A 26,906-nucleotide genomic window follows, 5' to 3' on the forward strand; every position below is an offset into this window, starting at 1 on the left:
TCAGCCAACTACATTATTCCCGAACGCCACGTGCCTCCATTAATATTGATGCACGCCCGATTCTCTTGCAACCCCTTTCTACAAGGGGTTTGTTGACGAGGAAAGCTGACAGAGATGCTGCCAGACGTTGCTGCGACACATCTTTCTCCATCGAACAAGAAGCAAATAATCTAACTTAAATGACCAACTAATCTTAACGAAGTTAAATTAACAATAAATTCCGTATTGAATTACCTTATCGTCATCGCTGTCATCTTACATACATTGGCATACAATACAAAAGTATTCCGACATTCCTTTTATATGTATATTATACAAAACATTTTGTAATCTCATTAGCATTGTAAGTTTCAGTAACTTCGAAAGCAAAATATTTGTTATCAGTTAAGATAAACTTAACTAATCTAGAGTGAAATACTGTAAGCTACAAGTACATCTAAATTCGCCTAGAAACGCTGACTTGACGGTAATCCTTGGTCGATTTGGCCTTGCTCGATCATTTGCATGGTGACTTTAAAACGTTGTTCCCGGGACAAGAAACGTAGGTGGGGTACAAAACCGATCCCTCAAGCGAGGTTAAACGTTGCATTATTTATAGAAACCTTGTGAACGCCTAATCCCTGTCTGAGACGGTCTTCTGACTGCTTTAAAGCTGCCAAGCGAAGGAAGTGACGTAACGGTGTGGGCGCGTCGGACTGTTAACGATTCATCGACCGCCATACCTTCTCTCAGCGTTTTAACACCTTTTCCAATGTTGCGCTAGGGTGAACTTGTAAGCATGCATACAGCCTCATGTATCTAGAATTTAATTCTGCGTGGGTAACGATCGACGCTGTGTTCGTTGATTGACGATGATTCATACGAGGATCGTTGAAGTTTGTTAGGTTATCGGTTTAGTTTGGTTTATTTTGATGAGTTGCAAATGGAATCGTATTGTTTTACGAAATCGGTAGAAATAATGAGATTATACTGATAATATTGTATTGTATAGCTTTATTTTTGAAAACAGACTTTACAAACATTCTATCATTACTAGAATTTTATAAAATTTCAATAAAATTTCTCTAATATTTTTCCCAAATTTTATCCTCGTTAGCAGCGTAAAATGGAAGATAAGTTGGGGAAAAAGCAATTCTTCAGAATATCCAAATTGTAAAGAATTGAAAATATACCAAGAAAAATGTAATATGCGCAGGTGAAAAGTATAGGAGAAGAGTACAAAACAATTTATCGCATTGTTAGATGAATTTCGTTACTACAAAACAATTCCATAGCGCATTTAACAATTTCACAAATAAATATCATGTAATAACTATCTTGTAACTTTTATGTACATTTTCAGATTTAGTTCGAACTATATAACACGCATAATTTATTTATGAAAGGTTCTTACAATAAATATTTAAATACGTTCACAGTCGTCACCCCACACCTCAATATTTTTCAACTAAACGAATTTTCAATTGCACATCTGTAGACAGTTGACTTTGGAAACCTCTTCTTTGAAAAACATCCTTTCTTTTTTGTATAACGGTGTATAACCGAAATTTTCATGGAAAAAAATGCCAACGGTAAAGTGTTGGCGATCGCGCGACCTGACGTGTAAAAGCCAGAAAATTGATCCCCTGTTACATAATTTTCACGTGTTACGTGTTCGTTGTAAAGAACGCTGAAATTTTAACCCGTTGCCGTCCTTTAATAAACGATATTTACGATCGCTGGCGGTGTACGCGTGAAACTTTCGCGAGTCCGAAACCACGTTTCATCGCGAATGTCGGCGAAATTAATACGTTTTTACTGCACCTTTGTTTTCCCGCGGTATTCGTTTCTTATAACGGAATATTTGTTATTAATAAACAATGTATATATATACAATATTAAATTATTAAATTAAATATATAAAATATTCAATTGTAGTAAATTGTAATAATAATAAACTTATGAAACTTGAATTTCGATTTAATTTGTTTCGTTTATAGTGCCACAAAGATTGACGTGAAGTAGTTTAAAATTTTCCGCCATCTATAAATATTTGAGAAAATAAATTGGCTGACGCAGTTATTAGTAATATTCTTTAAATATTTCTGAAATTTATTCTAATGTATTCATCACAAAATCAGTATCAGATATCAATTAAGAAAAAAGAATATTTGATTACGTACCCGTTGGATGTTGCATCATACACGTCATTATAATCTTCGTCAGTGGTGTAATCCTGAACGTTTGGATCTAAATTTTCGACGTCGCCATTTTCACCTGTGAAACAATATTTCTTTATAAGTATGTATATCGAATGAATTTACATAAGTTAAAACACAAAATAATGTTTCATGTGTATTATAAAAGCTTATAGATGAAAGAGGAGCAAATTAAAGTACATGGCGTAAATTAGAGTATTATGTAATTATAATTTATTTTTATTTATTTATTTATATCACGATATATTACGACCGTCATTACATACATATAATTAAGATATCTATGTATAATATACGATAAAGTGAAGATACTGAGAAATACTTAAATTAGTAGAATATTTCAATTCTTAAATTATTCAACAAGTTAGTCTATATACATGAAAAACATAATATAATGTTGCTTAGACTATTTTAGCTTGAACTTCGAGAGGAGATCAGGATATGCAATTGAACTAATAAATATATGGCTAATTATACATATACAGGGTGGTTGGTAACGTGATACAAGCGGAAAGGGGGTGATTCTACGCAAAAAAAGAAGTCGAAAATATAGAATAAAAATAAAAAAATCACCCTGTATATGTGTATATATTATCTATGCAAAATGAGGACATAAAACGTCCCTAAAATGAAATAGGATCCGGTGTTCCTAACCTAAAATTAGAATTAGATGTTCGCATTGGAATAAGACTGATTGCGAGACTTCGATCTTCGGAAGCTTGCGCTTCGTATGACGTTAGTCCTGGAACCTCAGCTTTTTAGGTTGAAGCTTTGTATCTCGTTAATTAACACTCTAAATGAGCGGTCGCCGAAGGACATTAACACGATTAATCCTAATTCTTACCAAAGCAATCTATGAGTAGGCCTGAAAATGAGTAGGCCTCAAAAGCATAAGCTCGGAGCTACAAGCATGCCAAGCACATTCGCATCTCGAGTTATCCAACTGTCTAACAACGGAACGTCCAACTACATCGAGCAACGTTGACGTTCGATGTTTCCTACACCTGCGCAAATACCACATCAACAGCCGTCCCTCGAAGGTGCAAACGACCATCCTCCAACCCCTTCGCGGTTCACGCAACACAAAACCCGATGATTCTGTCAGGGCGAAACACGATCGGCTTCTTCCGTCCAGCGTCACGTCAGTTTCAAGCAGCTAACTCTATTAGCGGTCTGATATCTTGTAGGAACGATAATAAGCCTGATGTACGATGTTAACGTCATGACGAGACGTTGAATAGAGATGGTTTATGCGAGGATAAGCTGCATTAGAACTCTATTGGGCATTCTCGCAAGTTTTGGTTACATATATTTTAATTTGTGTTTAAAGTTTAAAGTTTAAAGTAAACTTGAATCAAAATCAAATATCAAATGTTGAAGTAACTACTTCAAGAAAAACTCTACATCTTTATTTATGTATATGCGTGACCTAGAGTCTGCTATTACGCAGAAATATTCTAAATAAGGAGCGGTGCATATTATTGTACCCTTGAACATACATTATGTTTTGGGTTGCAAGGTCTAGCAACAAAGGAACACATAAACAGATTTCTATTTATGTTCCCTGTAGCCTCTAGCCCAAGCTATAAGCTTAACTTTTTTGGTAATGTCCTTTTGTTATAAATATATGAACGTGCTCCCTATCATTCCATTGTCTAGTAACACTAAGAGAGTAAGGATCTGAATCAGCATAAACTTATACTTATACCATTAATTATTTCAATATACTTTTCTATTACAAATTCATCCACTTGTTCTTCGATCAGTCAACCTCAACCTCAACATCAAATATGATACTTTTTGTAACTGTATTACGATACATCGTCATTTTATTATTAACGGCTTGTTAACTACAAATTGAATGTGTAAGGAAAAATGTACGATTATTTATCTTAATTAAGAAACATTAGTTTTCGTATGAGCTTCATCAACAGGGTTACTCAAGGGAGCATTAAGCTTCAAACTGTAGCAAATGTTGCTAATTCATACATGCGATTATTCCTTGTTCAACGACTCGAATCGCCCTATAATCTACGAATCGAACTTGACATAGTGGCTTACCAGATGAGATATCACACAGAATAATCTGGATTATAATGGAATTTATCGTGGAACGATCGGTATCGTTCCCATAATCTCTGACACCGTAATCTAAATCACATCGTGATCCCTGACTGTATATACAGTGCAATAATCTGCATTATCTTATGCGTGATTTAAGCTCCCACATACATAATATCTCAAAATCAATATTGTCGTTGTTTTCATATTTCGTGTTCAAAATTATATTTTAATCGTTCAAAAGATAGATAGAGCGGCTTTATTTTTTGAAAATCGTTTAATTTGAAAACATTGAGATTTGTATAATTGACACGCAGTGTGCTAACTACGATAGTCCAAGCACCAATGTTAATATAATACTTTACTGATCAAAAGAATATATCTATTTTTTGGATTATTTTAAACCCATTCTAGACTCAATTGTGTTTTTTTATTCTTAACAAGTTTTATAAGTTTGTGGAACAAGTATGGAAGAATTTTTGTTAATATGTATGATTTTTCGTTTCAAGTATACATTAAGATATTCATTGAAATATTACAAAGTTTCTTGCTTGTAAATAGCAGAGTAAGATGGAGACTAGAGCAGAGTTAAGGATTAGAAAATTTCTTCAAAATTCAGTTAATGTTTAAGTTTCGGCTACTGTGTAATAAATGTTGAATACGAATGAGAACATATGCAAGTAGGCTAATTATCAATGTACCGATGTATCGAGATGCGGGTTTATGATAAATACATGCGTTGTATGTTCCTGTTGAATATGCAGAAGTGGATGCTAAACTCATTTGGCCTGTAGACATGGGACTACGTAATCATAAATTCATTTCTACGATCCCTGATTTTTATTTTCAACGAGGAAGAACATGAAATAATAAAGTTTCAAAAGTTCTTGAAGATACAATATTATTTAATGTCAGAAGTGTTTATTTAGATGTTCTATAGAGATGTTCTAAAGATAGTGTTCATTTTTCAGAAATCAAACAATGAATCTCGAATGAAATTGATGAGAGTTTCGTTTCTACGTAGTAGTTTATTTAAATCTCCTCTATTCATCCGGGAACTCTATATGCTTCGCATATGCCAGAATATCTTCAGTTCTATAGGAAACTCCAATTAACATTGGCATGGTGGTGCTCGTTAATCTACTAATGAGTAATTCGCCATGGGGGCTTTAATATAGATTGCAATTCGGAAGATCCACGAGACAGGGATCTGCTCGATGTTGTAGCCAGGCGCTAGGCCAAGCTATTAAATAATCGAGCGAATTATACCCCTTCCTATGGTTGCATCCCTCGGTTTCATGCTACGTCAGCCGATCAGGTGCCAAGTGCAAATTTAAACTTGCAATACTGTGCCTCCTCTAACTTGGCTTACCCTCTGGCTGGAGCCGGCTACTCCTTGCGATTTCGAAGATGACATATATATTATTTTATTGATTATAAATAAGGAAATATTATCTGAACTGCTACGAATCTAATACACAGAGTGGAGAAATTTTTACTTGGAACTGCTTTGTTCACTTGGAACACATTTTTATATTTTACATTTCTTTTTAGAGACACAAAACAATTTTATTTTATTTTCAGATGAAATTATTATTTTAGTTAACATAACATTGATTATACTTAATGTAAATACGAGGAAATTTTGCATTCTAACTTTTCTTCCGTATACAGATCTATAGTAAAGCGTCCGATTTTAATGTATAAACGAAACATATTTTGGTGTACTTAGTTTTTCCATAAATGGGTGCGTAGAGGTCATACGATTTCTTAAATAGAATCATATAATTTTTAATATTAAATATTATTTCGTAAAATTTATCTGCAAGGCAAGGACAGACGTAAGGCATTATTTTCCTGTGTTTATTTTTCTTATCACTCTTACGCTAGGTTTTACAGAATAAAATTTAGAAAATCTATTTAATTAATGGATAATTCGATATACATGAGTTAATAACTTTTCATATACATCTAAGATAATTCACCAATAATTCACATTAATAAATTAAAATCAGACACTCTATATATGATCTTTGTTCTATCTTCAAACGTCTTCTTTCTTAAAGAGTCTGGAAATTTCGTTAAAAAGTGTAAGAATTCATACGTACAAACATTACTCTGTTTTACTAATGTTTCCTCGATTCACGGTATACACAAAAACGAACCAAAAGTACGAAAAAGTCAGCGGTTGTTCCCTAAATCTGGCTCCTGTTTTCGAACACGACACTGGTAGAGCTCATAAAAAGTAGACATCCCGTATGATAGACGGGACTGGAAAAACGCGTACGATTCCCCGGAGTGCTGGTCCACGTAACACGCATCCAGAGAGGGCCAATAAAATCGAACGCTATTGTACTCTTCGTTTTCTTTTTGTTTGTATTTTATTTGCTCTCCTTTTCCCTCTCGCCCCTCTATCTCTGCTTATCTTTTGTTGCTGCATGGAAGCTGAGTATTTTTCGGAGAGTTAAACCGGCAATAGGAAGAGGGAATTGTTGAATGGCAACGAAATGAGGATTTAATTTTGCGAAAAGTGTTTCGCTTTTTGTTTGAATCGTGTTGCCTTTTGTGGCGGTGGATGTAAATTGTAATCGGACGATCGGAGAAGGATATTGAATTTTACGCGAGCTTTTGTGTGTTACGTTATCGCTTAAAAGTTCGGGGATCAGTTGCTCCGTGAAAAAGGAATTTGCATTTTATAATGGTGAAACGAATTGATGTTTGATGTTTTACGAGTACAATTTTAATTAACACATGTAATTACAGCAAGAAAGTTAGATCAGAATTATTATTTTATATTTATGGTAAATTACAGAAGTATCCGTACATTCGTAATTATTGAATCCAATGGTTTATTTAAATTTTCATTTATGTTATAACATGTAGAAAATGTATCACAGTCATCCTAATTTTGCTTCGAAGATGAAACTCGCATCAAGTTCTAAATATATTCCGGAATATCCTAAATAAGGAAAAATTCAAACGAAGAATAAATATAGCCATTTCCTTCCTTTCTCTCTTTGTGTTTTTATTTTCAGTTTATACATTATTACATATTATCTCAAATAACCATGCTTTTTAATAAATTTCATTACGTGAATATCGCAAATTTAATTTCTCGAGTATTTAAAATCGGAGCTCGTTAAAACGTTCGCTCGACGAGAGCTTTAATAAACCAGAATTAAAAATGAGAATTTAATTTTTCTCTGGAAAACAAAACACGTTCGACATAGTGATAAAACGAAAGGAATAAGGAATTAGAAAAGAGTCTAGTCCACGCTATACGCGCACAAAGTCACCCCTTTAATTCTATATTTGCAACCTAAACAAACTCGACAAAGTTTTAAAGCCCAATCATGTGTACCCAGCACTTCAAAGAGCCCTGTTGACGAGAACACGGTTACGTCAGAACATTTTTATTTATTCGTCGTTGGAAGCTGGTTACATTTTTCCTGTCCTTCCTTTCTCTCTCTTTATCCGTCGAATTTTGTTCATTCCCGGCATATACGCGGCTGGCATTTAAATCGGCGGAAAAATTCCAGGGATTCGATGGCCAGAGGTCTGGTGACATCGATAACGAGCCTTTATCTACACAGGGTGACCAGAACTTCATAGTAATAATAAATATAAACTTAAAAATAAATGAGATTTTAATTTACTGGTCGTTAGCTATAAATTTCTATATAATCATAGGATTAAAAATTATTAATAAACTGTAGATTTTTACGCAATTTCATATTGTTATTAACATAAGTAAACCTACGTAAGAATTGTTTCTCTCTGTTCACTCTTTCACTGTGAAGCCCGTACGTCGTACAAGCATACATAATTCTACCAAATGTCCAAACTGGACAAATTGTGAATGTAAAGAATTAAATAAAAAAAAAGCATACATAGAAAACTATAAATTGTTAAGATTTATAATTGTCAGAACAATGGTTATGCGAATCATTATAAATATTTTCTACTTTAAAATATACCATGTGCAAGGTACTAACTAATATTATAAATATTATCAATATTTATAGAACAGTCTGTTATTAGATATGAAACACTTTCGAATGACCAGGAAACAGATTCTAACTGATCTATAGTTATACTGTAAGTTTTTCCATTTTATTATTAATGACGCGAATAGATTAATATTTCATCCCCTAAGCTGCACCCCGTGTAACAAACGGGGGCGCTATTTTTCCAAGTTACCGGACCGATGCGCGAACAATTCGTTTCGAGGCCGTAAAAAACGCGAAGGTAGCTTCCGCTAGGTTTTCGCGTCGCTTGGCCGATTTGAGATTATTTAAAATGCTTGACGACTCGGTTTTCTGCCGCGTTGCGGCCTACTATTGCCGCATTAATACTTTCCAGTTCGCTGTGACGCCTGATCACGCTCCCCCAGGGCTGAATTTATTTTCGATTCGTTTGCTTCCGATACTCATCGATCATGCTACATCGTTTAATTCGGGATCAACAGAATTTCCCAACGTTTTCCATATTTTACTCGTTATTCGCTGGTAATTCGCCAACGACACATAACAAATTCGTTGAAATCTGCCTTAAAAGCGTACACATGTATATCGATCTTAAATCATTGAATATACATATCACGCGTGTGCATTAATTTTATGGATGACTCGTAACATTTCTAAAATCATTCAAGCCATTGTTATTCTACTTTATTATTTTTTCATTAATGAATTAGTCGAATAGTTTATTCTAGTACAAATATAGTAACAGCGAGATATATGTACAAAATCTTATCGCAATAACAGTTGCGGAAAGTTTAATAAGTGTTTTATAACAAATATGTGCGATTTTAATAACCCAACTACTCAAAAACGAGACAGATCCTTCTGTTAATTGCTTGCTTACTTGCTAATTGCTTGTTAATTGAAGTTACTCTGCTCTAAACTTCAAATGCTCCTTCCTAAGAAAAAGTATCCTAAATTTGAAATACAAAACAGTCATCGAAATAAACTGCGCCCTATTTCCAATTTATCACGATTGGACTATCCTTGCAAGCGATTCGATGTTGAACGGAACTCAAACAGCGCTAAACGACGTGCAACCACGTCGAATAAGCCTGAGGAAACTGCTCGTGACAGAGAGTAGTCCGAGGAAAACACCCCCTGGAGAGGTCCGGAGAACGCGTTTGAAAGCGATTGTCGCAGACAAGCCTAAACTTTTGCCGGGTCCACTGTTGCGGCTTCCTTCGTCGCGCGATCCGGGCCACCCCTGCAGAGAACGCTTCTCTTTAGGGTGTAATTGGCAAGTAGTGGTCTGGCGAAGTTGCCAATGCCAACTGCAACCGATCCTGAGGATGAAAAATCCGTCAACTTTCCAACGATGCAGGCCTTGGTTTGTGGCGTGGATCGTCCTCGCTAATCCTTTGAATTGGATGTTCACCAGGATAAAGGTATGTTTCGTTGAAACCTTCAAATAGGGCTACGACTTTGTGGGATTTTTGTGTTTGGTGGAAGCTTTCGCGTTTTGAGAATTAATTTCTTATTATTGAAAGTCGAGGACGAATTTTGAATGAGACAAGCCTTATTAAACGATTTGTTTTTTGTTTCCTGAAAACCTCGGTGTTTGTGAAGAGAATTTTTGATCCTTTGGAGTAAATAAAATAAATATCTTTCTACGTATAACATGATTTTGCATATACAAATTATATTATTCTATAATCAACGCTCCTCGTTTACTCAAACTTTGAAACATTTCACTAAAAAGTACCTTGCATTTACTAAATCCTCTACTTTTACATTAACTCGCGGTCCTACAAACGATTTTCACGAATAACCGTGAATCCATGAATCCCGCGGTAGAAAATTATTCTTTAAAAAATTCATCAACGAATGAAATTGCAGAGACGGGGGCGACCGAGGAGAAAAAAAGTCGGACAAATCCCGTGAGGAATGTAATCTTCGTTTAGCCGGATGATATTCGGCGGGCTGGTTGTCGAATGATCGAGACAAAATCCGAAAATCCGTGCGTACTCGCAAAAAAAGATGCGAGCAAGGCAGCCAACGTGGAAAAATAACACTCGCGGTGGAATAATAAATGCCGCGCGGATTTAAAGCGCTTGTAACGCCACTTTTAAAGCTTCTCCATCCTCCCTCGATCCTGTTTCCATTAGGAAAAGTCAGAGCTCGTCTGCCAGCTTGCAAAACGTGACTCTCTTTGTAATTGTGCGTCTGGGTGTATCTATGCTTTTCGAATGTGTGTATGCGCTCGTGTGCGTCGCGTTGGCCAAATAATTTCGCGTTGACGCTGCTAAAAGTGGTTCACGCGGCCAGGCTGTCGCTGGCACAAATGAAATTTCTTCGCGGTTGCACCACCAGCAATGGCGGATGTTGCAATTTCTGCTTGGGTTTTTCGCTGACGGTTGGTGTTATTACAGTTATTACGGTTTCTTTGAAGAGTTTGTCGAGAGGAGGATGAGTTTGGTCGCTGGACAGCGTAATTGGTAGAATTATTGCTTTTTCGTGGCTGTATCGTGTTTTCGATAAATTTTCAAATTAGATCTGACTCTGCTGCATCGTTTCCAAAGCGTAGAAATGGAATTTGTGAAAGGAAATATTGGATTTTTTTGACCGATTACTCTCCTGAAGTTTGAATTGTCGATGACCCAGGGCGCACAGTGTACAATAATATTACACGATAATATTGAAAATACATATTGTTGTATTATAAATAATGCAAATGTAATATATCGAATCATTGCAGAATGATATATTTGAATTTGAATTATTATTTATTCAATTTGATTAAATTTATTTAAATTCTAAAAAGAGCACACCTAAAGAAGAATTAAACATAAGATTGTTTATCACAATTTCTTTTATATATATTATACTAAATATTATTATATATATGATGATTATTGCATGTTTTCTTATATATTTTATATATAATGTATTATGTATAAGTATTATATATTTTCATTTTCTCTTATATCGTATTACTTTTACCTTATATCTTGTATATGAAAATACATCATTATACATATATGTTATACACTCTCGTTTTTCCTTAAACAAGAAAAAACTTTTATTGAATCATAAAAAAGACAGTTCTTTCTTCTTGGACTACGATTGTTGACACTGTTATTGAACGTTTAGAAAAAGAATTTTGTATGGACTCTCATGGTTTGCTTAGAGACTCTTTCACTTATTTCTGGATCTCAAGATCCTTTGACTTTTTAGAATTGTGTAGTTTTAAATTCAGAATCGAACTGTTTTATACAAATAACAATGGATTTTTGTTATGGAACTACGATATATCTATGATGACAAATAACTTATCTTTTGTATGTTATATATACATATATATCTACAGACAAGCTTCCTTAGAATTGTTTCAGTAATCACTGAATACATATACGTACATCCAATTAGACAAGATTAATATTAAAATATGTAAACTAATCGTCTCTAAATGAATATTTTCACATTTTTAATAGTTTTTGCTTCAAACATATCATATAATGAATGTACGTAAGAAAATTCATTTTTATTTGAAAAATTTTAATAAATTTTACATCAACCTTCGTTTCTACCAGTTATGTAAGAAAACCAGTGGACACACGCATATGCTCTCTCTCTCTCAGAATTATAATTTCTTCCTTCCGCAAACGAGAAATTGAATACACGGGATAATTTAAAGTCTCGTTCGTGCAAACGATTACAGAAGGACTTAAGTGGGGCCTATTGAGTCATTCGGATCGCCGTCTGTAACGCTTGAATATTCAACGCGCACGATCCATTATAGTGATGTATAGTTCTATCGTAATATTCATCGTGCTCGTTATTTTTTCCTCGTGTTTTCGCAGAGCGAAATATCTCGCATCGGTCGCTCTGCCCGATGAATAATTAATAAGTACGATTTTACAAGCAGCGCCACACTTGTGCGTGAAATTACGAGTAACCGGTGTTTATGAAGTCTGAACAAACAAAGCAAGAAACATCTTTCTGTTCCACGAGACCTCGATCGACTTTGTTCGTTTAATATTCTCCTGTCGATCGAGAAACGATAGAATCCTTTCGTTTCAATGAGTCCATTCCTGGAAATTCTTTGATCTTTTGTTTAAAACAAATTATTTTTTAATCAATGGAATACGGGATACATGAGAGGAATTTGAAGTATTAATGTATAGCCGGTAATAATAAATTTAATTAAAGAAAATGTTTAATTAAGAGATGGGATTTTGTAAATTTATAGATGCGAATATGCAGACAATCTTTTTATTTTTTCTCTGTATTCAGTAAGATAGATTACCAATGCAAAAAAATAGATATATCGCTTTGAATATTTCTAGAAGGAACTTCTGAAAAGGACCAAAACCATAAAATTTTCTTACCCTCTAATGTCACAATTTCCAACCACTTTTTCTCACACAAATCAAATCTTTTCTTCCTCAACAATTACCTACCACATCTCAGTGAAACTTTTCACAGTTCAAAGCTGCAACCACAAACACAAACTAACAGTCCAACTTGGGGTGCTGGTAGTATATATAATTGGAGATGGCATCCCTGTATTTTCCAAGGATCGTGACAATACTGTCAAAATAAAAAGCTGACGCTTTGTACTCCACGTGAAATATCACTCGTTTATTATTTAGAATGCCCATTGTGACGATTCGATGGTTCGTTAGAGCTGTTTAACAGTTAAGTAGCTGACAGGGGGTGAGGCGCATGTATATTTATACGAGCGGAGACGTGAATTATCTGCAACCGGGGACCATCATCGTGGGAATCCATTACGGTGCGTGTAAAAGGTGTGCCATCTCTTGAAAATAGGAAGACTACAAAAAAAAAAAAAAAAAAAACACCCCACTGACCTCACTAAAGAAATAAAATAGTCAAACTCGAAGATGGTATCCTGTTGGGGGTAGCCATCCACATGTTATTTAGCAATTAAATTAGAAAAATTTACCAAATGTCCAGCTGGACGAATTGTAAAGTACAAATTAAATAATAATAATAAAAAAAATCTCTCGTAATTGTTATGATTAATTTATACATTGTTATGGATTAATTTATAGTACTTTAGAGGTATGTGATAGAGCTTTATTTGGAATTATTGGCTGATTGCTGTTTACGTTTTAGTATAAGAAAAATTCCTACAAACAATTTGACAAAAACAATATATAATATAGTTCAATGAAGTTCTTCTTTATCTATTCTATTTTGAAAATGTGTTTTGCACAAGTTCGTGAAAGTTTATTGTTTATAGTTATTGATTACTCTTGATTCCAACGTTTGTTGAAAAATGTTATAATAAAAGAAGAAAAAGATGAGCAGAAGGAGGGAAAAAATAGCAAGTCAATTTCCTATCTTTAAACACAATAAAAAAATGTGAATTACTGATTATAAATCGTATCTAATCTAATTATATAATAAATTTTATAGATGGATATAGATTTCACCAATTAGCCTATAAACGTTCGAATCAAAAGTTTTAGAGTATACCCTTGATCAACTTAATTAAACAAAAGCTATTGCATCATTGAATTTCTAAAATTTTCCAAGAATTTGTAATAAAAGTTCCTGGATAATATCTTCATAAATAAAAGTTAAAGAGTTTGACAAACTCATTGCCACGTCAAAAAACGTTAGTTTGACTAACATAGTTCCAAATCTCTTGTATTTTTCCGCGGAAAAGAATTTCCGCTAGGATCTCCGTAAAGAGTTTCATCGCACCATCCCACGCGACCAAAAACGTCCCAGGACGCATTACCGCGTCACAATGGGAACAACGCCGGGTCTGGCGTAGATTTACGAAAAGATTTTCAAAAGCTGCCGCGTCGCCTGTTCTACGAGGACAACGCGAGAATAAGAACCAGAGGTGGGTTAAGAAAGGCGAAGATCTGAAAGAGCCGCGAGTATTACCATAAGAATAAGAATGCCTGTCACCGGTGTCAAAATACGAGCTATTTCGAGGCAGGAGAAACGCTGCTGTCTCGATTCCCCTCTTCAAAATTTCACGTGGCTCCTCGTCCGACTCAATTCATTTTTCAGCAAACCAGTGTTCGATCGTGCGATCAATTATTCAGTCGATTGTTCGTCAAATAGAACCAAAATTGACGGAGGAAGCTGGAAGAACTTAAACTGATGGTGGAATCAATGGATCTGAATATTTTGAGTCTGTCGTTTGTTCGATGTTTCGATCCGCTAATTTCTTTTAAGGATGTAAGTATTGGAGATTTTTAGCTCTGAATATTCTAAGTTTATAATAACGTAGCGTATTAGGTTGCCCGAAAAGTTTCTTTCGTTTTATAAGAAAATAATAGACGCACAATGCTTTTTGTTTTATATTAATTTATTGAATTATGTACGAACATAATAATAGAAATATAACGAAACAGATCATATCTAAATCAATAAAATAATATAAAAGAGAAATTGTTGTTCATCTATTATCGCCTTATGAAACCTAATATATACAAATATTATACCAACAGTCAAAGAAGAAATCGGCAGATACGCAAAAAAATACAAGGAAAGAATGGCAACACATCCAAACTAGCTGGCTGCTCAAACGAGCAAAACTTTCATAAAAAGAAGACTAAAGAGAAAACACCCTACTGATCTCACTAAAGAAATAAAATAAACAAACTCGAAGATGGTATCCCGCTGGGGTAGCCAACCACATGTTAATTAGCAATAAAGTTAGAAAAATTTACCAAATGTCCAACTGGACAAATTGTAAAGTACAAATTAAATATAGCAAAAAAAAAAAAAACAAACATAATACGAATATACGTATATTCACATTTTTTTCTATATCCTTTACTCCACATTCATCCGTCATTCCATGTAATGACACTGAAAATCCCTAGTTGCCTCTCGAGATCTGACCAAAGGAAACAAAAAATAGCTAAATGAAATCGGTCGTAAACGAAGTCAGTAATCAAGAGTCATTTAGTGCACTGCACCTCCGACTCGAGTACAACAAAGATCCTTCTATAGTCTCGTTTCCCAGTAAACATGTCCTTCCACGTGGTCCCGTTGGAAAGGTGGGCAGCACCGAGGTTGGCGAAAGAAGAGGGACGCGTGACGTAGAGAAATGGCATTTCTAAAGAAGGCACGAGAGGAAGCTCCTCTGACAAGGCTCACAATGCCACGGGACGCCCTGCTGGATTTATGCGCGTGTCAAAGGCTCGGTATGCACGCGCGAGACTGCACGCTGCACACGTGCAATGCGAGAGATGGAAAATTCTGACGGCGTGCCATGGACAAATGCACGCTCTGATGGGGGCATTGTTGAATGAGGCCGGCCTTCAGCCTCTGCTTAACGCCCCGATTTTTTCGATTTTCCCCGTATTGCACTATCATCTTTTGATATTATTGAATTTTATCGTATACACGTTGAAATATATTTCGATCATAAATTTCCATTGTCAATCTTTCCAAGTCGGTCAATGTTGAAACTCTAGCGATGCGCGATGTTAGTTGACCATTAACACTTTGACTGCCACGCTGAAATCACATGTTTCGCTGAGAACGCCACGGGAGTATTTTTATTATTCAAAGTATAGAATGGCAAAATAATAATAAATTGATGATGTAAGACAACATTTTTCCCCAATGGACCGTTTATCTTGTTGGTGGTCACGGGTGACCAGCGTGGCGTCTTGGTAGCAGTTGATAGCGACAATTACAACAAGGCTTCGTTTATTTCAACAAAACATTCGCATTCGTTATTTCGTCGTAAGCAAAACGTGCAGAATATATTGTTAAAACGTGTAGAAGATATTAGTAAACAGTATTTGCTTATTCTATATATAATACTAAGGTATGTGCACACTTCTAACTTCAATTATACGATTATAAAGCAACATTTACGATTACTTTCTAAGGTGTGTTTATAATAATATTCGTAGATTACCCCTCGAACATATGGATACGAACACAGTGTACCGTTAGATGCAAGATTTCTTCTCATTTTTTTGTTTATTGATGTTCTAATAAAAATTAACTAATAAAATTAATTTCTAATAAAATTAAACTAATTAATATTTTTACTTAAGTTCTATAAAAAAAAGAAAAAATATGAATTTGCATAAAATTGTATTTTTATTTCTGTATAGTGTCTATTGGTGGCTGGTTACGTGATAGGTTGGAGTGTTGATTATGCCGTTCTGCAGATAATTTGACTTTGATTTCAAGAGATGTACTTGACTTGAATTAATGTACCAAACGTTGTTATCTGCATTAGTACATTGATTTGAATTGTAGATATTTGGAATTCTGTCGATGTTCCACATATTGATGTATACACATTTGTACATTTGAATTGTAGATACTTTGAATTCGGTCAACGTTAGATTCAGCGTATTAAGACATCCACACTTGTACATTTGAATTGTAGACATTTAGAATTTCATCACTGTTGGATCTTTGATGTTCTCTGGTGATTGCGCTGTAGTGGAATATCGATTCTAGTTGTTCTTTAGGAAGTTTGCGTTTGATTTGAAGGTATATACGTGAGTTGAATGAATAAACTAAACGTCTTTTGATAACTCAACTTTCACATTCAAGTCAGTCACATATTTAACGAATATTTTGAGATACATTCGATATATCGGGATAATCTATGCGTAGATTTAAATTGTAAATATTTAACCTGTAAATGCTGTCATGAATTTAACTCAAAATGTAAATGGCTTTCACCCGATGCGAATTTTCTTTTAATATTATTTTCTCTCAATAATCTTAATGTTATTTATAACTATTGAATCGGCCGGGAAGTTCGTTCTGATTTATATTTCGATTCGATATACATTTATTGAATTATATAGGTGTCATTTTGTTCCACAAGCTTTTCGCATCTTTCACGTAACTTGAATATTCCAGCCTTCCAGAATCTCTCAGATTTCTCGGCGAAAAACTTTTCAACGCGATCTTTTATATCGACCAAATTCCTTAAAAATCGAAATGAACTTTCCTAGCGATCCATTAAATCGCGGATTTCTATGCGTCTATGAGAAATTATGAGAAATGAATAATATGAGCATGAAGTGTAAATGAAATATTTTATATAGAAAATAAATATTAATAATTACGTTTGTACAATGACTACTGATACTTAAGATGTGAAACTTCTAGTACTATACTTGCAGTACTAATACTATATTTAATAGCTTATTTCAGCTTGGCCTGCACACTATGCTGTGAAATGTTAAAACTCACGATTCCTTGTTTACGATACGAAAACTTGAAGTACACAGTACACAACAGAGGTAGAAATGTTGGATAACATAAACACGGGGTAGATGAATTACAAGAAAATAATATTCCCTGCAGCGAGTAGAAACGTATTGAAAATTAATATTGGAACAAGGAGATCGGTTCTTTCGCATTCTTTGCTTATCCGGTATTCGTTTTATTTATCGAGTCGCTCGAAGAAGAAAATACGCCGCGTCACACAGCTTTTGTCCCTTACGCGAGCGATCTAGAAGTGGAAGGAAATAAACCAAACGTTTATAACTGGGACAAAGAGTCGAATCGCGGAAGAGAGAAAACAATGACGCGAAAGATTTCATTCGTGATCCGTGAGCCGGCTTTCATTTCAAATGAGACTTCGGCCGACTCGTTTCGCCGCGAGAGGCACTGCCCTTTCGCTATACATTTTATATAGGGTGTTCTACAAAATTTCAAATTTCCCTTTTATTAAACCTAACATAAATTGACAAAAGAGGTTACTATAACCCGACTGCGGCTCTTTATACGTTTACGAGGAATTTCAAGCTGCAAAAATGCACGAAACAGACATCGTATGCAAAAATACACAAATTATTCAAATTGTAGAATTCGCTATAGCGTTTAATTCATAAAACAATTATAAATTGTTTTTTACTAAAACTAATATTCTTTAAAAATAAGACAATTTTTTCTTTAAAATCTGTCGTATAATTAAACGTTATCGTCGAGAAGAAATTGTTTACGTATTTTCGAGCTGCGATAAGTGATGGAGAATATCTCTCCATTTTGGTACAATTTTATTTTCGAAGAAAAAAGAGAAAGAAATATAAGAACATTTTGTCTAAAGATCGACGAGTTACATTGAAAAGTAAACGAGCAGAAACGGATCATTGAAGTACAGTTCTGTCACCAATTCAACCCGTCTGGTCGATACATTTAACAGCTAAATGCGTCGGTGACTGTGAAGAGACAATTCCTAGTTGGTCTCTTTCGAGACTCAGGACTACTCCTTTCACGTGCGGACCACGTTTCGTCGATTTTATGTTTAATTTCGTGCCGGTCGTTACGTGAGCCACATCTTTCTACCTCTTTCACAAGGTAAATGCGATCAACGGTTTTCCACGGAGGAAAAGGACCATCATTCAGAAGCACGTCTCGCTTAATGTGATAATTCAACAGACATAGGGAACCTTCACGACCATCTTGCTAATTATTATCGACGAAAGGACGATTGATTTTATAAAATCGACACTTGCTTTATAATTTCGTTTCTCGTCAAATAGCGTTTTACATCCATTATTTATTAATATTTTATTAATACATTGGAAAATTATGAAAAAGTGAAGATTATAATTTATAATCAGTCGATTATAAGATTAAAGGAGTAATACTTTTAGCAGTTGAAATATACGATTAGAGTCGAATTTTTAACCCTGCTGCATTTTTTTTTCTTTTTCTGGTCATTATCCATACAATCGTATTTTTAAGAAATGTATTTCAAGTTTGGGTCAAATATGAGGATCATTGGTATACGTCTAACAATTTTTCGCTCCAAATTTTCTTAAATCATTAGAAATCTTCGAAAAGAGATTAAAGTGTAAAAATTCGAGGACCTTATAACTTCAGTGTTAACACCAAAAATATCGGACGTATGTATATGAACGTGCATTGAGGTTTGCGTTAAGGAAATTTAATTCTAAAAGGCACTTACTTATACCACGTGAAAACACGTTAAAAGAACGAATGTTTCCACTAAACTTGCTCCGATTATCTTATCAGCGTCTACCCTCCATCTAATTAATCCCACGCGCTTCTACTCTGTCGCCAAACGTACCCCATTCTCTTTCGTTCACTCACGTATCTCCATCACGTCGAAACAATTCTACCCGGTGAGCGGTGAACCTAGAAACGTGCGTGCAAACGCAACTTCCATGCCGACAAATTCGTTATCTTGATCGGGATTAAAGTCGAGGGCGGAAGTGACGGCCGGAAGAATTCGCGTGCGCTGCTGCGACAAAATCCACTAGGTAGGCTGTCGCAGAAACGTGTTGCAGGAGCCACCGCGAACAATATTTCCGCGCGGTGAAACACGGCCATGTTCGTTATCGCGGTGCATATTGGACGCATTATTCAGCCAGGTGCCGGTATCAGCGGATACGACTGTTGCGTGAGGCGACGCGACGCTGCGTGAGGAGAGCGTCGCGGACCGCCCGCGGTGAACACGGAAATTTGTTCGCTCTCCGTGTACCCTTCGGTTTTTCACCACCTTCGAGGGGAACGAAGAGCGAAGAAACCGGTGAAAGCGCAGCGATGGAATTACTTTTCAGAAATTTTGGTTTACGGAAGCGAAGATGTATCTTGCAGGGATCGAACGAAACTGTTAACTGTTACAAATAAAAGTGATTTAGTGAATATTCGACTTTTTAATCATTTCGTTTCGTTTCTGTTTTAAGTTAACTTTGTACGTGAACGTTATAAACTGTGTTGTAAGAGTTCAATTATTAGGTCGTCCGAAAAGTTGCTTTCGTTTTATAAGGAAATAATGGATGCACAGCATTCTACGTTTTATATTATTTTATCGAATTACGCATGATCCATTTTATTCTATCAAAATAAAGATGACAATTAGATTTCATATTTGTATAAAGATACGTTGTAAAAGACGTGTCTGTAAAAGAAAGACACTTTCCGGACAACCTAATATAATAGTCATTTTGTATTCTATTACATCCATATTGATTTTCCAATTGCGACTATTGCTCATTTAAATATTTTTGCGAGAGAATTTCGTTTATTGGAATGTATGTCTGATCTTTAACTTTACGTCAAAGTTTTAATATCGCGAGAATTGATTGTAATTTTAATAAATACTAAAAAAAAAAAGTTTTAATATCCAATAATGAACCGCGCGTGAGCAATTTGTTAAGATTTAACCGCGCCGACGGAGTTCGATCGAATTTCTTATGAGTTAATACTGATTGAGTGGAAAGCGTCAAAAAGTTGATTGCCTTAAAAGATCTTGACTGAAGTAAATGTCGAGTAATAAATGACTATTTCAGCCCGAATTCCGATTGCTTCGGGAGATATTGTCTCGACTAAACACTGACCAATGATTGATTGCTCGTGCCTGTAGCTGATCGCCTGTCTTGATTACGACCTGACTAAATAGTGATTAATAACTGACTTTGCACGTGTTTACTACATCTTCAGCTTTGGTCTACAATAAGCTTCCAACTGTAATATAATCGATGGAAAACGAGATTGTTTAACGTGTTAGCGTTTTTCATTTTTGTATTTACACGGATTAATCGAATAATTTGTTACAAGATATTTGTAATTGATCGAGTAATATTCATTTATTAACCTGTAACCGATCACCTATTGACTTTGGATCGATTTGTTAGCGGGTATCTTTTGATTAGAGGCAAGCAAAACAATAGTTTAACACTATTTAATCACGTTGAAGCGATTGTATGTTATATTCGTAATAATTGTTCATAGTTTATTTGGATCTTTAAATTACCTCAGTTATTAATTAATATTTCAAGCAGTAAACTATTTCATCGAATACCAGGTGTTTATTGTCTCGTAGAGATAACAAAATATTTGTAACAAAATGATTTTTAAAATATCAATTTACTATCTTACCAGAATTTTGTTCTCACATTGAATATGCGTTCATTATTAAGCAATCTATCAACTTTTGAAACATTTGAGAAGAATTGGAATAGAAAATAATCGGGATTTAATAAGAACCGTGGAAAATATTAACGCAACACACAGTCTAATAGATACAAACGAACGCTCGGCTGCGTTCGATGAAAACCAGAGGGAGGGGGTGTACTGTTTTCTTTCCAGCCAGGCGACATTAATCTTAAATTCTTAAGTGAAAAACAATGATTAATGGGCGAGTGCTCGCGCGCGTCTGTGCTAATAAAGCGATCACGATGAAGAGAAATATCTAGCGTTGCCGGTGGCGTGCACCCCTGCCGTGGTAGGAAGGGGAAATAAATGCCTGCTGATATAGAGGAACCTCGTTCACCCCTCGCTAGTCTAAACTTAAATTATTTCTCGCGTTTATTCTTTTCTAGAGAGCACAAATTGTTTCCATTCTTCTCAATGTTGTATATCAAGTATACAGTGAATTTGTTTCAATTCTCTGCTGAATTTGTATGTACGCGATAGTTGGAATTCTTCTAATTATTAACTTTTAACGTCGAATGTTTCTTCATTTTTACTAATTGTACTATATCGTTGTTAGAATGTGATTAGAACTGATAGTGACACTTAAACGCAAATAATAACCTTTTACGTGAATATACAGTGGCTCATGAAAGTAACACTTATCGCAGTCATTCTTTACGAATATGCATTATACGAAACCTTTTGAGACGTTTTTAGCATTGTAACGAATTACGTGATTATGATATTAAAATTTGAAACCAATCCGAAAATGTATATAGAAATTACAAAACGTATATTGCAAATATGCACTTGATGAAAATTGGTATACAGCGTGAACGCTAGTCTTAGATATACAACAATTAATTCAACAGTTAATTTCACTAAATATTGTGGTTTATTGATACTTGCGGTAAATTTCTTACAGTAGCAAAGGCTTTATTCAGTGAAGATTGAAAATGAAAAAGATTCCACCGTTGCATTAACATTGTCCCTTATGTCTCTTTTCGTCGAGCCGATTCTTCCATCTCTCGGATCGCATCTAATAAATCGAGCCCTCTATACGATAATTGATCTATCTACGCTAATTCAATACCAACTATTAAATTCCACTGCGGTAATTCTGAATTGCTTTAAAATCACAAACATCGTCGAAGCATTCTTCGATGATCTTTGACGACGACCAAATGATGCGAAAGAAAACGAGTGACACAAAGCCAGCGTGCTTTTTGTCGTAGAATGGCGCATTTCGGCGTGCGAACAGGAAACGCTGTTCGGCAGTATCGATTAAACTGCGATCCTCACCGGCCACGTTAATTTCTAACCCCGGCCCGATATCGAGTTCGTTCGTAATTACTTCAATTAAATCAAACGAAAGACAGCTCGCGGCCTATGCAGTCAGACTAGCAAACGAGCTCGTAACTGAAAACTCGATTCACGTGTTAATTAATAAGCACCGGTCGGTCGGCATCGAAAAGTATTTTCCGCCGTGCGAGCCGATTTCATTCCTATTTTCGTCGCACCTGTGACGCGCCTTTGACAGCACGCGACGCCACTTTGCGAACCGTCAATCGAATTTTCGCCACTTCCTAGCTATTATGGTTTAAAAGTCGTCTCTTATCCCCCGTTTCGCTTTATTTCATCTGGATTCTGAGTCGAGTAGTTTTAATTTTCTCTCTGCGTTACCCTTTGTTTCTTGTGTTCCAATAAGCGTCGTTATAACAAAACGTTATAGTCAACTATAGTAACTCTATAACTATCGTAATACAAACAGAGTTTGAAGAGTTATGTCAGCTATATGCATACATAATGAAAATTTCATGGAAATCGCTTAAAGTTACTAGAAGCTACGAGCTTACAAGTTAAAAATAGCTACAAGTAGTGAATCTACATCTTTGTCCATCTGACCATGTCACTTTTTTGCTTCTGCATCAATCGATTTCCATGAAATTTTATATTTTTGTGCTGTTTAAATTTTCACTGCAAGCTCAGATAAAAAAGTTGCAAAAAGGAGCTTTCACTGTTTTCGTCGCGATTCCACTCAACTGTCTTCTCCCTGGTAGTCAACCCTATTTCGCATACTTCTTTAGTTTCAACTATCTGTGCCCAGGTCATTTTTTCCCTCCGCTTTATCAATCTCTTTCTTATTTCCTTAGCAATCTCCGCTGGCGTCTTAATGTTCTTCCTTACGTAATCTCTCAGTGTTCTCTTCCATCTTTCTTCTATTCTTTCTGCAATTTCTTTCTCTATTTAATTGTACTTTAGTTCATATAACTGATTTATTTTCCACACTTCGTTTCATAACAACAGATTTCTCTTTTATTTCTATAAATTTGTGAATTCTTCTTCTAATATCTTTACCTTCTTTACAATTTTTCGAAGTTTCTTAAACGTTATATCATCTCTTGATTTTGTTTGTTTCAGCGATTTGTTGTTACATTATTTCTATTTTCCTTTTTCCTTCGAATATTATTATTATTATATTTTTTCCTCTATGACAAAATTTCCTACTATTTCACAACTTTTTAAACATTACGTTATACTTCTCCCTTTTACTATTTTATTACCTCGTTCTTGTTATTAAATTATTGTTACTATTTCTTTTATTTTCTCTAAATAATATTATTAGAATGCTATACTATCATGTTAATTCTTCGTAGATTTTTCTTCCGATTTAGTACAATTTTTAAACATTAAAAGTTTTAAAAATATATATCTATTTTGATAATTTATTATTACTATTGTTCGGTCCTCCTTCCTTCTGTGAACAATATAATTTCAAAGCCCTCACTATAATTGTCCATAGGATTCTCTTTCAGTTTTATAACTTCACGCTTTTTCCCTTTGTCCTTCATTCATTTCCTTTGTACCTTTCTTAGTTACTTTCTTCTTTTAGCATTTCAGCTGTCTTTCAGAATTCACACGCGTTTCTCTTACTCCTTTAACACCGTTGGAAACAAAAAAGGGAATGTAACACGAAAGGACATTCTTTACATTATCCTTTTTCTCTTTCTTAATGAATATACTATACATCTTTTGCTTTGTCCACAATGTGCACATAATATACAATGACTACAAAAAGTATTTGTATAGCGCTGCATTAATTATTGTATCAATATTAATTATAAATTTAATAGTATTTTTATGCGAATTTTATACGATTTGATATTACGAAAAGGAAATGTAGAACCTAATACGAAGCTGCTTAAGTGGAAAAAAGGACATGTATAAATACCTTTATTAATCACTGTATGCATTTATAATAATCCTTTCTGTCGGACAATCCTCGTATAACCGAATAATATGAAATTCAAACAACTAATTAATTATACAGTTTATTTCATCATCCAATTGGCCTATAATTTTGCATTAATTGAATAAGTTGTTTCAATCCATGTGAGCTTTCTGCCTATTAATATCACACAATCGAATCGGGACGGTAATCATATTTGAATTTACTAACCTAACGTTACCACGTGTCGATTAAATTCAAACATTTTGTCGAGAAGCATGAAATTACATTTCCTCTCTTGTCTTTCCTGTCATTTTATTCGTTTATTCGCATTAAAATCGTTGTAATATTACAAATTGTTAAGAGAATACAAACCAAACGTACGAAGATATCTGTTTTAATTCACTTGCTTTTACCAGATGTAGTATTCGCAGTACCATTATATACAAATTACAAGTCACAATTAGTATTAATCAATCTCAATGTTCCAACGCAACAACATTCCGAATGAAGAAAACGGTGAAATTCCTTGCAGTAGAGTATCCAGATCATCGAAGTATCATCTAACCCGACGCAATTTCCTAAAATATACAAAATTATTAAGGATTTTTCGTTAGCGATCCAACGCAATCCTGGCGAGAGGAACGTCGCTAAATTTTCGCTAGACCCTGAAACAGAATGACCAACTTCGAATTAATCCAGCGTTGCGTAACCTTCGAATTTACATAATGTAACAAATAATATTCAATTCGCCATCCGACGATCTAATTATCCCAACAATGTCACCGTCGTTTCAGTCTACGTTCACCCTTCCACCTTTCAACTCTCTCTATAGTCGGCCGTCTTTCTCTTTCCGTCTCGATCTCGTTCACTCCCATTCTACCAGTGACAATGACATAATTGTTTCGCGGCAGGAAAGACTCGCGAGACCGTAAGTAATTCCAGCCACCCTTACTCGCTCCTAACCCTGGTGGGTGAAGAGGAGGACGAAGAAGAGTAGAGAGGGTAGTACAGGCTTCTTGGTGTTGATCGCAAATTAACTCGGCCTAATTAATGACCCACTTATCCAACCCTTAGGCTTTGGCTTCGACCAGCCGTTTTAACGATCAAGGTGATGCAACCGAAGGAACATGCTTCTGTTTCCTGCAGCCTTCCTCATTTACCGCCGCGGAATGGCTTTCGTTTAATCGAAGATGCACGAAGGGGAAGCATGAAATTAGAGGCGAGGGCAATTCTTGCGTAAACGCGTGTTTAATTTTGCTTTGATATTCTGATAAAAGGTTCGGAGGCTTATGTGTTTGTTCCAAGAGGAATGGAGATCTCTTTGTGATTGTGATTTTCTGTTATATTGAGCATATTTGTCGATGATAGTAACAGGTTGTGAGCAGCTTGAATAATTTTTGCTTATTATTATTATTATATTATTATTACGGCTTACATGTATAAAATAATATCAGCAAAAGACCATGCATTCATGCTTTAAACTATATCACACAGAATTGTACTATTATCTCGTTCGCATAAACGAGATTTTATCGCGAGTACTCTAAGATTTAGTTTAGATGATAAAATAATATAAGAAAATCTGTTAAATACTCTCCTCACACGTGTAAACCGGACATAATTAATCGACCACTTATTCAACCCACCACTTCCACTCGCGTCGAAGCACACGACGATCAAGGTGAGCCAACCACAAGAACGCGCCGACATTCTTTCACCTACGCCTCCTCCATCAATCTGTCAAAGCGGGCCGTTCCAATTAATCAGCAGTCTCGAAAACACGAGAGTACACGGTCCACGTGCGATGTATACGTTTCTACGCGATTCTAGCGTACGATCGGTAGAAAAGTAGTGGCGGCGAGGAAACCTTACCGATTTCCGAGGAAGACTTTCACGCGCTGATTCTCGACGAAATTTTAATAAACGTCGCACAAAATTAAGCGCGACACCCGGTCATTAACCCGGCAGTGCCCAACCAATTTCTCGCCACTTCTCCTGTAACCCAGTCTCTCCACAACCTCTTCTACCTGTACGAACATTTAGAGGTGTTGCGTTCCAGTCAATTTCCAAAGTTTATGACACGGTTCTGAATATTTCTTGTTTCCTGGAATTGTTATATTTGCATTTTGCTATGCTCCTTTTCTTGACTCGCGTTCTACCCTACTGCGTTCTTTCGGTCCTATTCGATTCAATCGTATCTCTTTTACAAAATATTTGGAGTTGTCATTGGTATGCGTGATTTTTCGTTTCAATTTTCTGCTAAGTATCTTCGTAAACTATCGTCGAAAATTGCAAAAGGATCTTGATAATAATAAAACGTGGATGTTTTGTTACTATTCGATATTAGCTGAATAGAAGGTCTCTTGGCAAATGGAAAATCGAATAACATAAAACACATTTTGAAAACTTAGATATGAAAAATAATGGAAAAATCACTTCTTTCTGTTATTTTCTATCACCTTTTTACATACTTGGATCGTTCTTACCAATACAGATTTCCTAATGTAAAATTATAATCGGCTCTCAGAC

The 26,906-nt window shown here is 35.2% G+C and overlaps 1 protein-coding gene across 2 annotated transcripts in view; it reads right to left on the minus strand.

Annotated features, from left to right (window-relative positions):
* The window catches only part of LOC117235285 (tyrosine-protein kinase transmembrane receptor Ror), a 350,830-nt gene that overhangs the window by 57,625 nt on the left and 266,299 nt on the right, over positions 1 to 26,906 (minus strand). For both annotated transcript variants that reach the window (XM_033497157.1, XM_033497158.1), the window contains exon 2: positions 2,163 to 2,256. In XM_033497157.1, coding sequence (XP_033353048.1) covers positions 2,163 to 2,256 — 94 coding nt within the window. The remainder of the gene's footprint in view (positions 1 to 2,162; positions 2,257 to 26,906) is intronic.

This window comes from Bombus vosnesenskii, unplaced genomic scaffold (assembly GCF_011952255.1).
Source record: "Bombus vosnesenskii isolate JDL3184/JDL3185 unplaced genomic scaffold, Bvos_JDL3184-5_v1.1 scf7180000013315, whole genome shotgun sequence".
NCBI classification, from domain to species: domain Eukaryota; kingdom Metazoa; phylum Arthropoda; class Insecta; order Hymenoptera; family Apidae; genus Bombus; species Bombus vosnesenskii.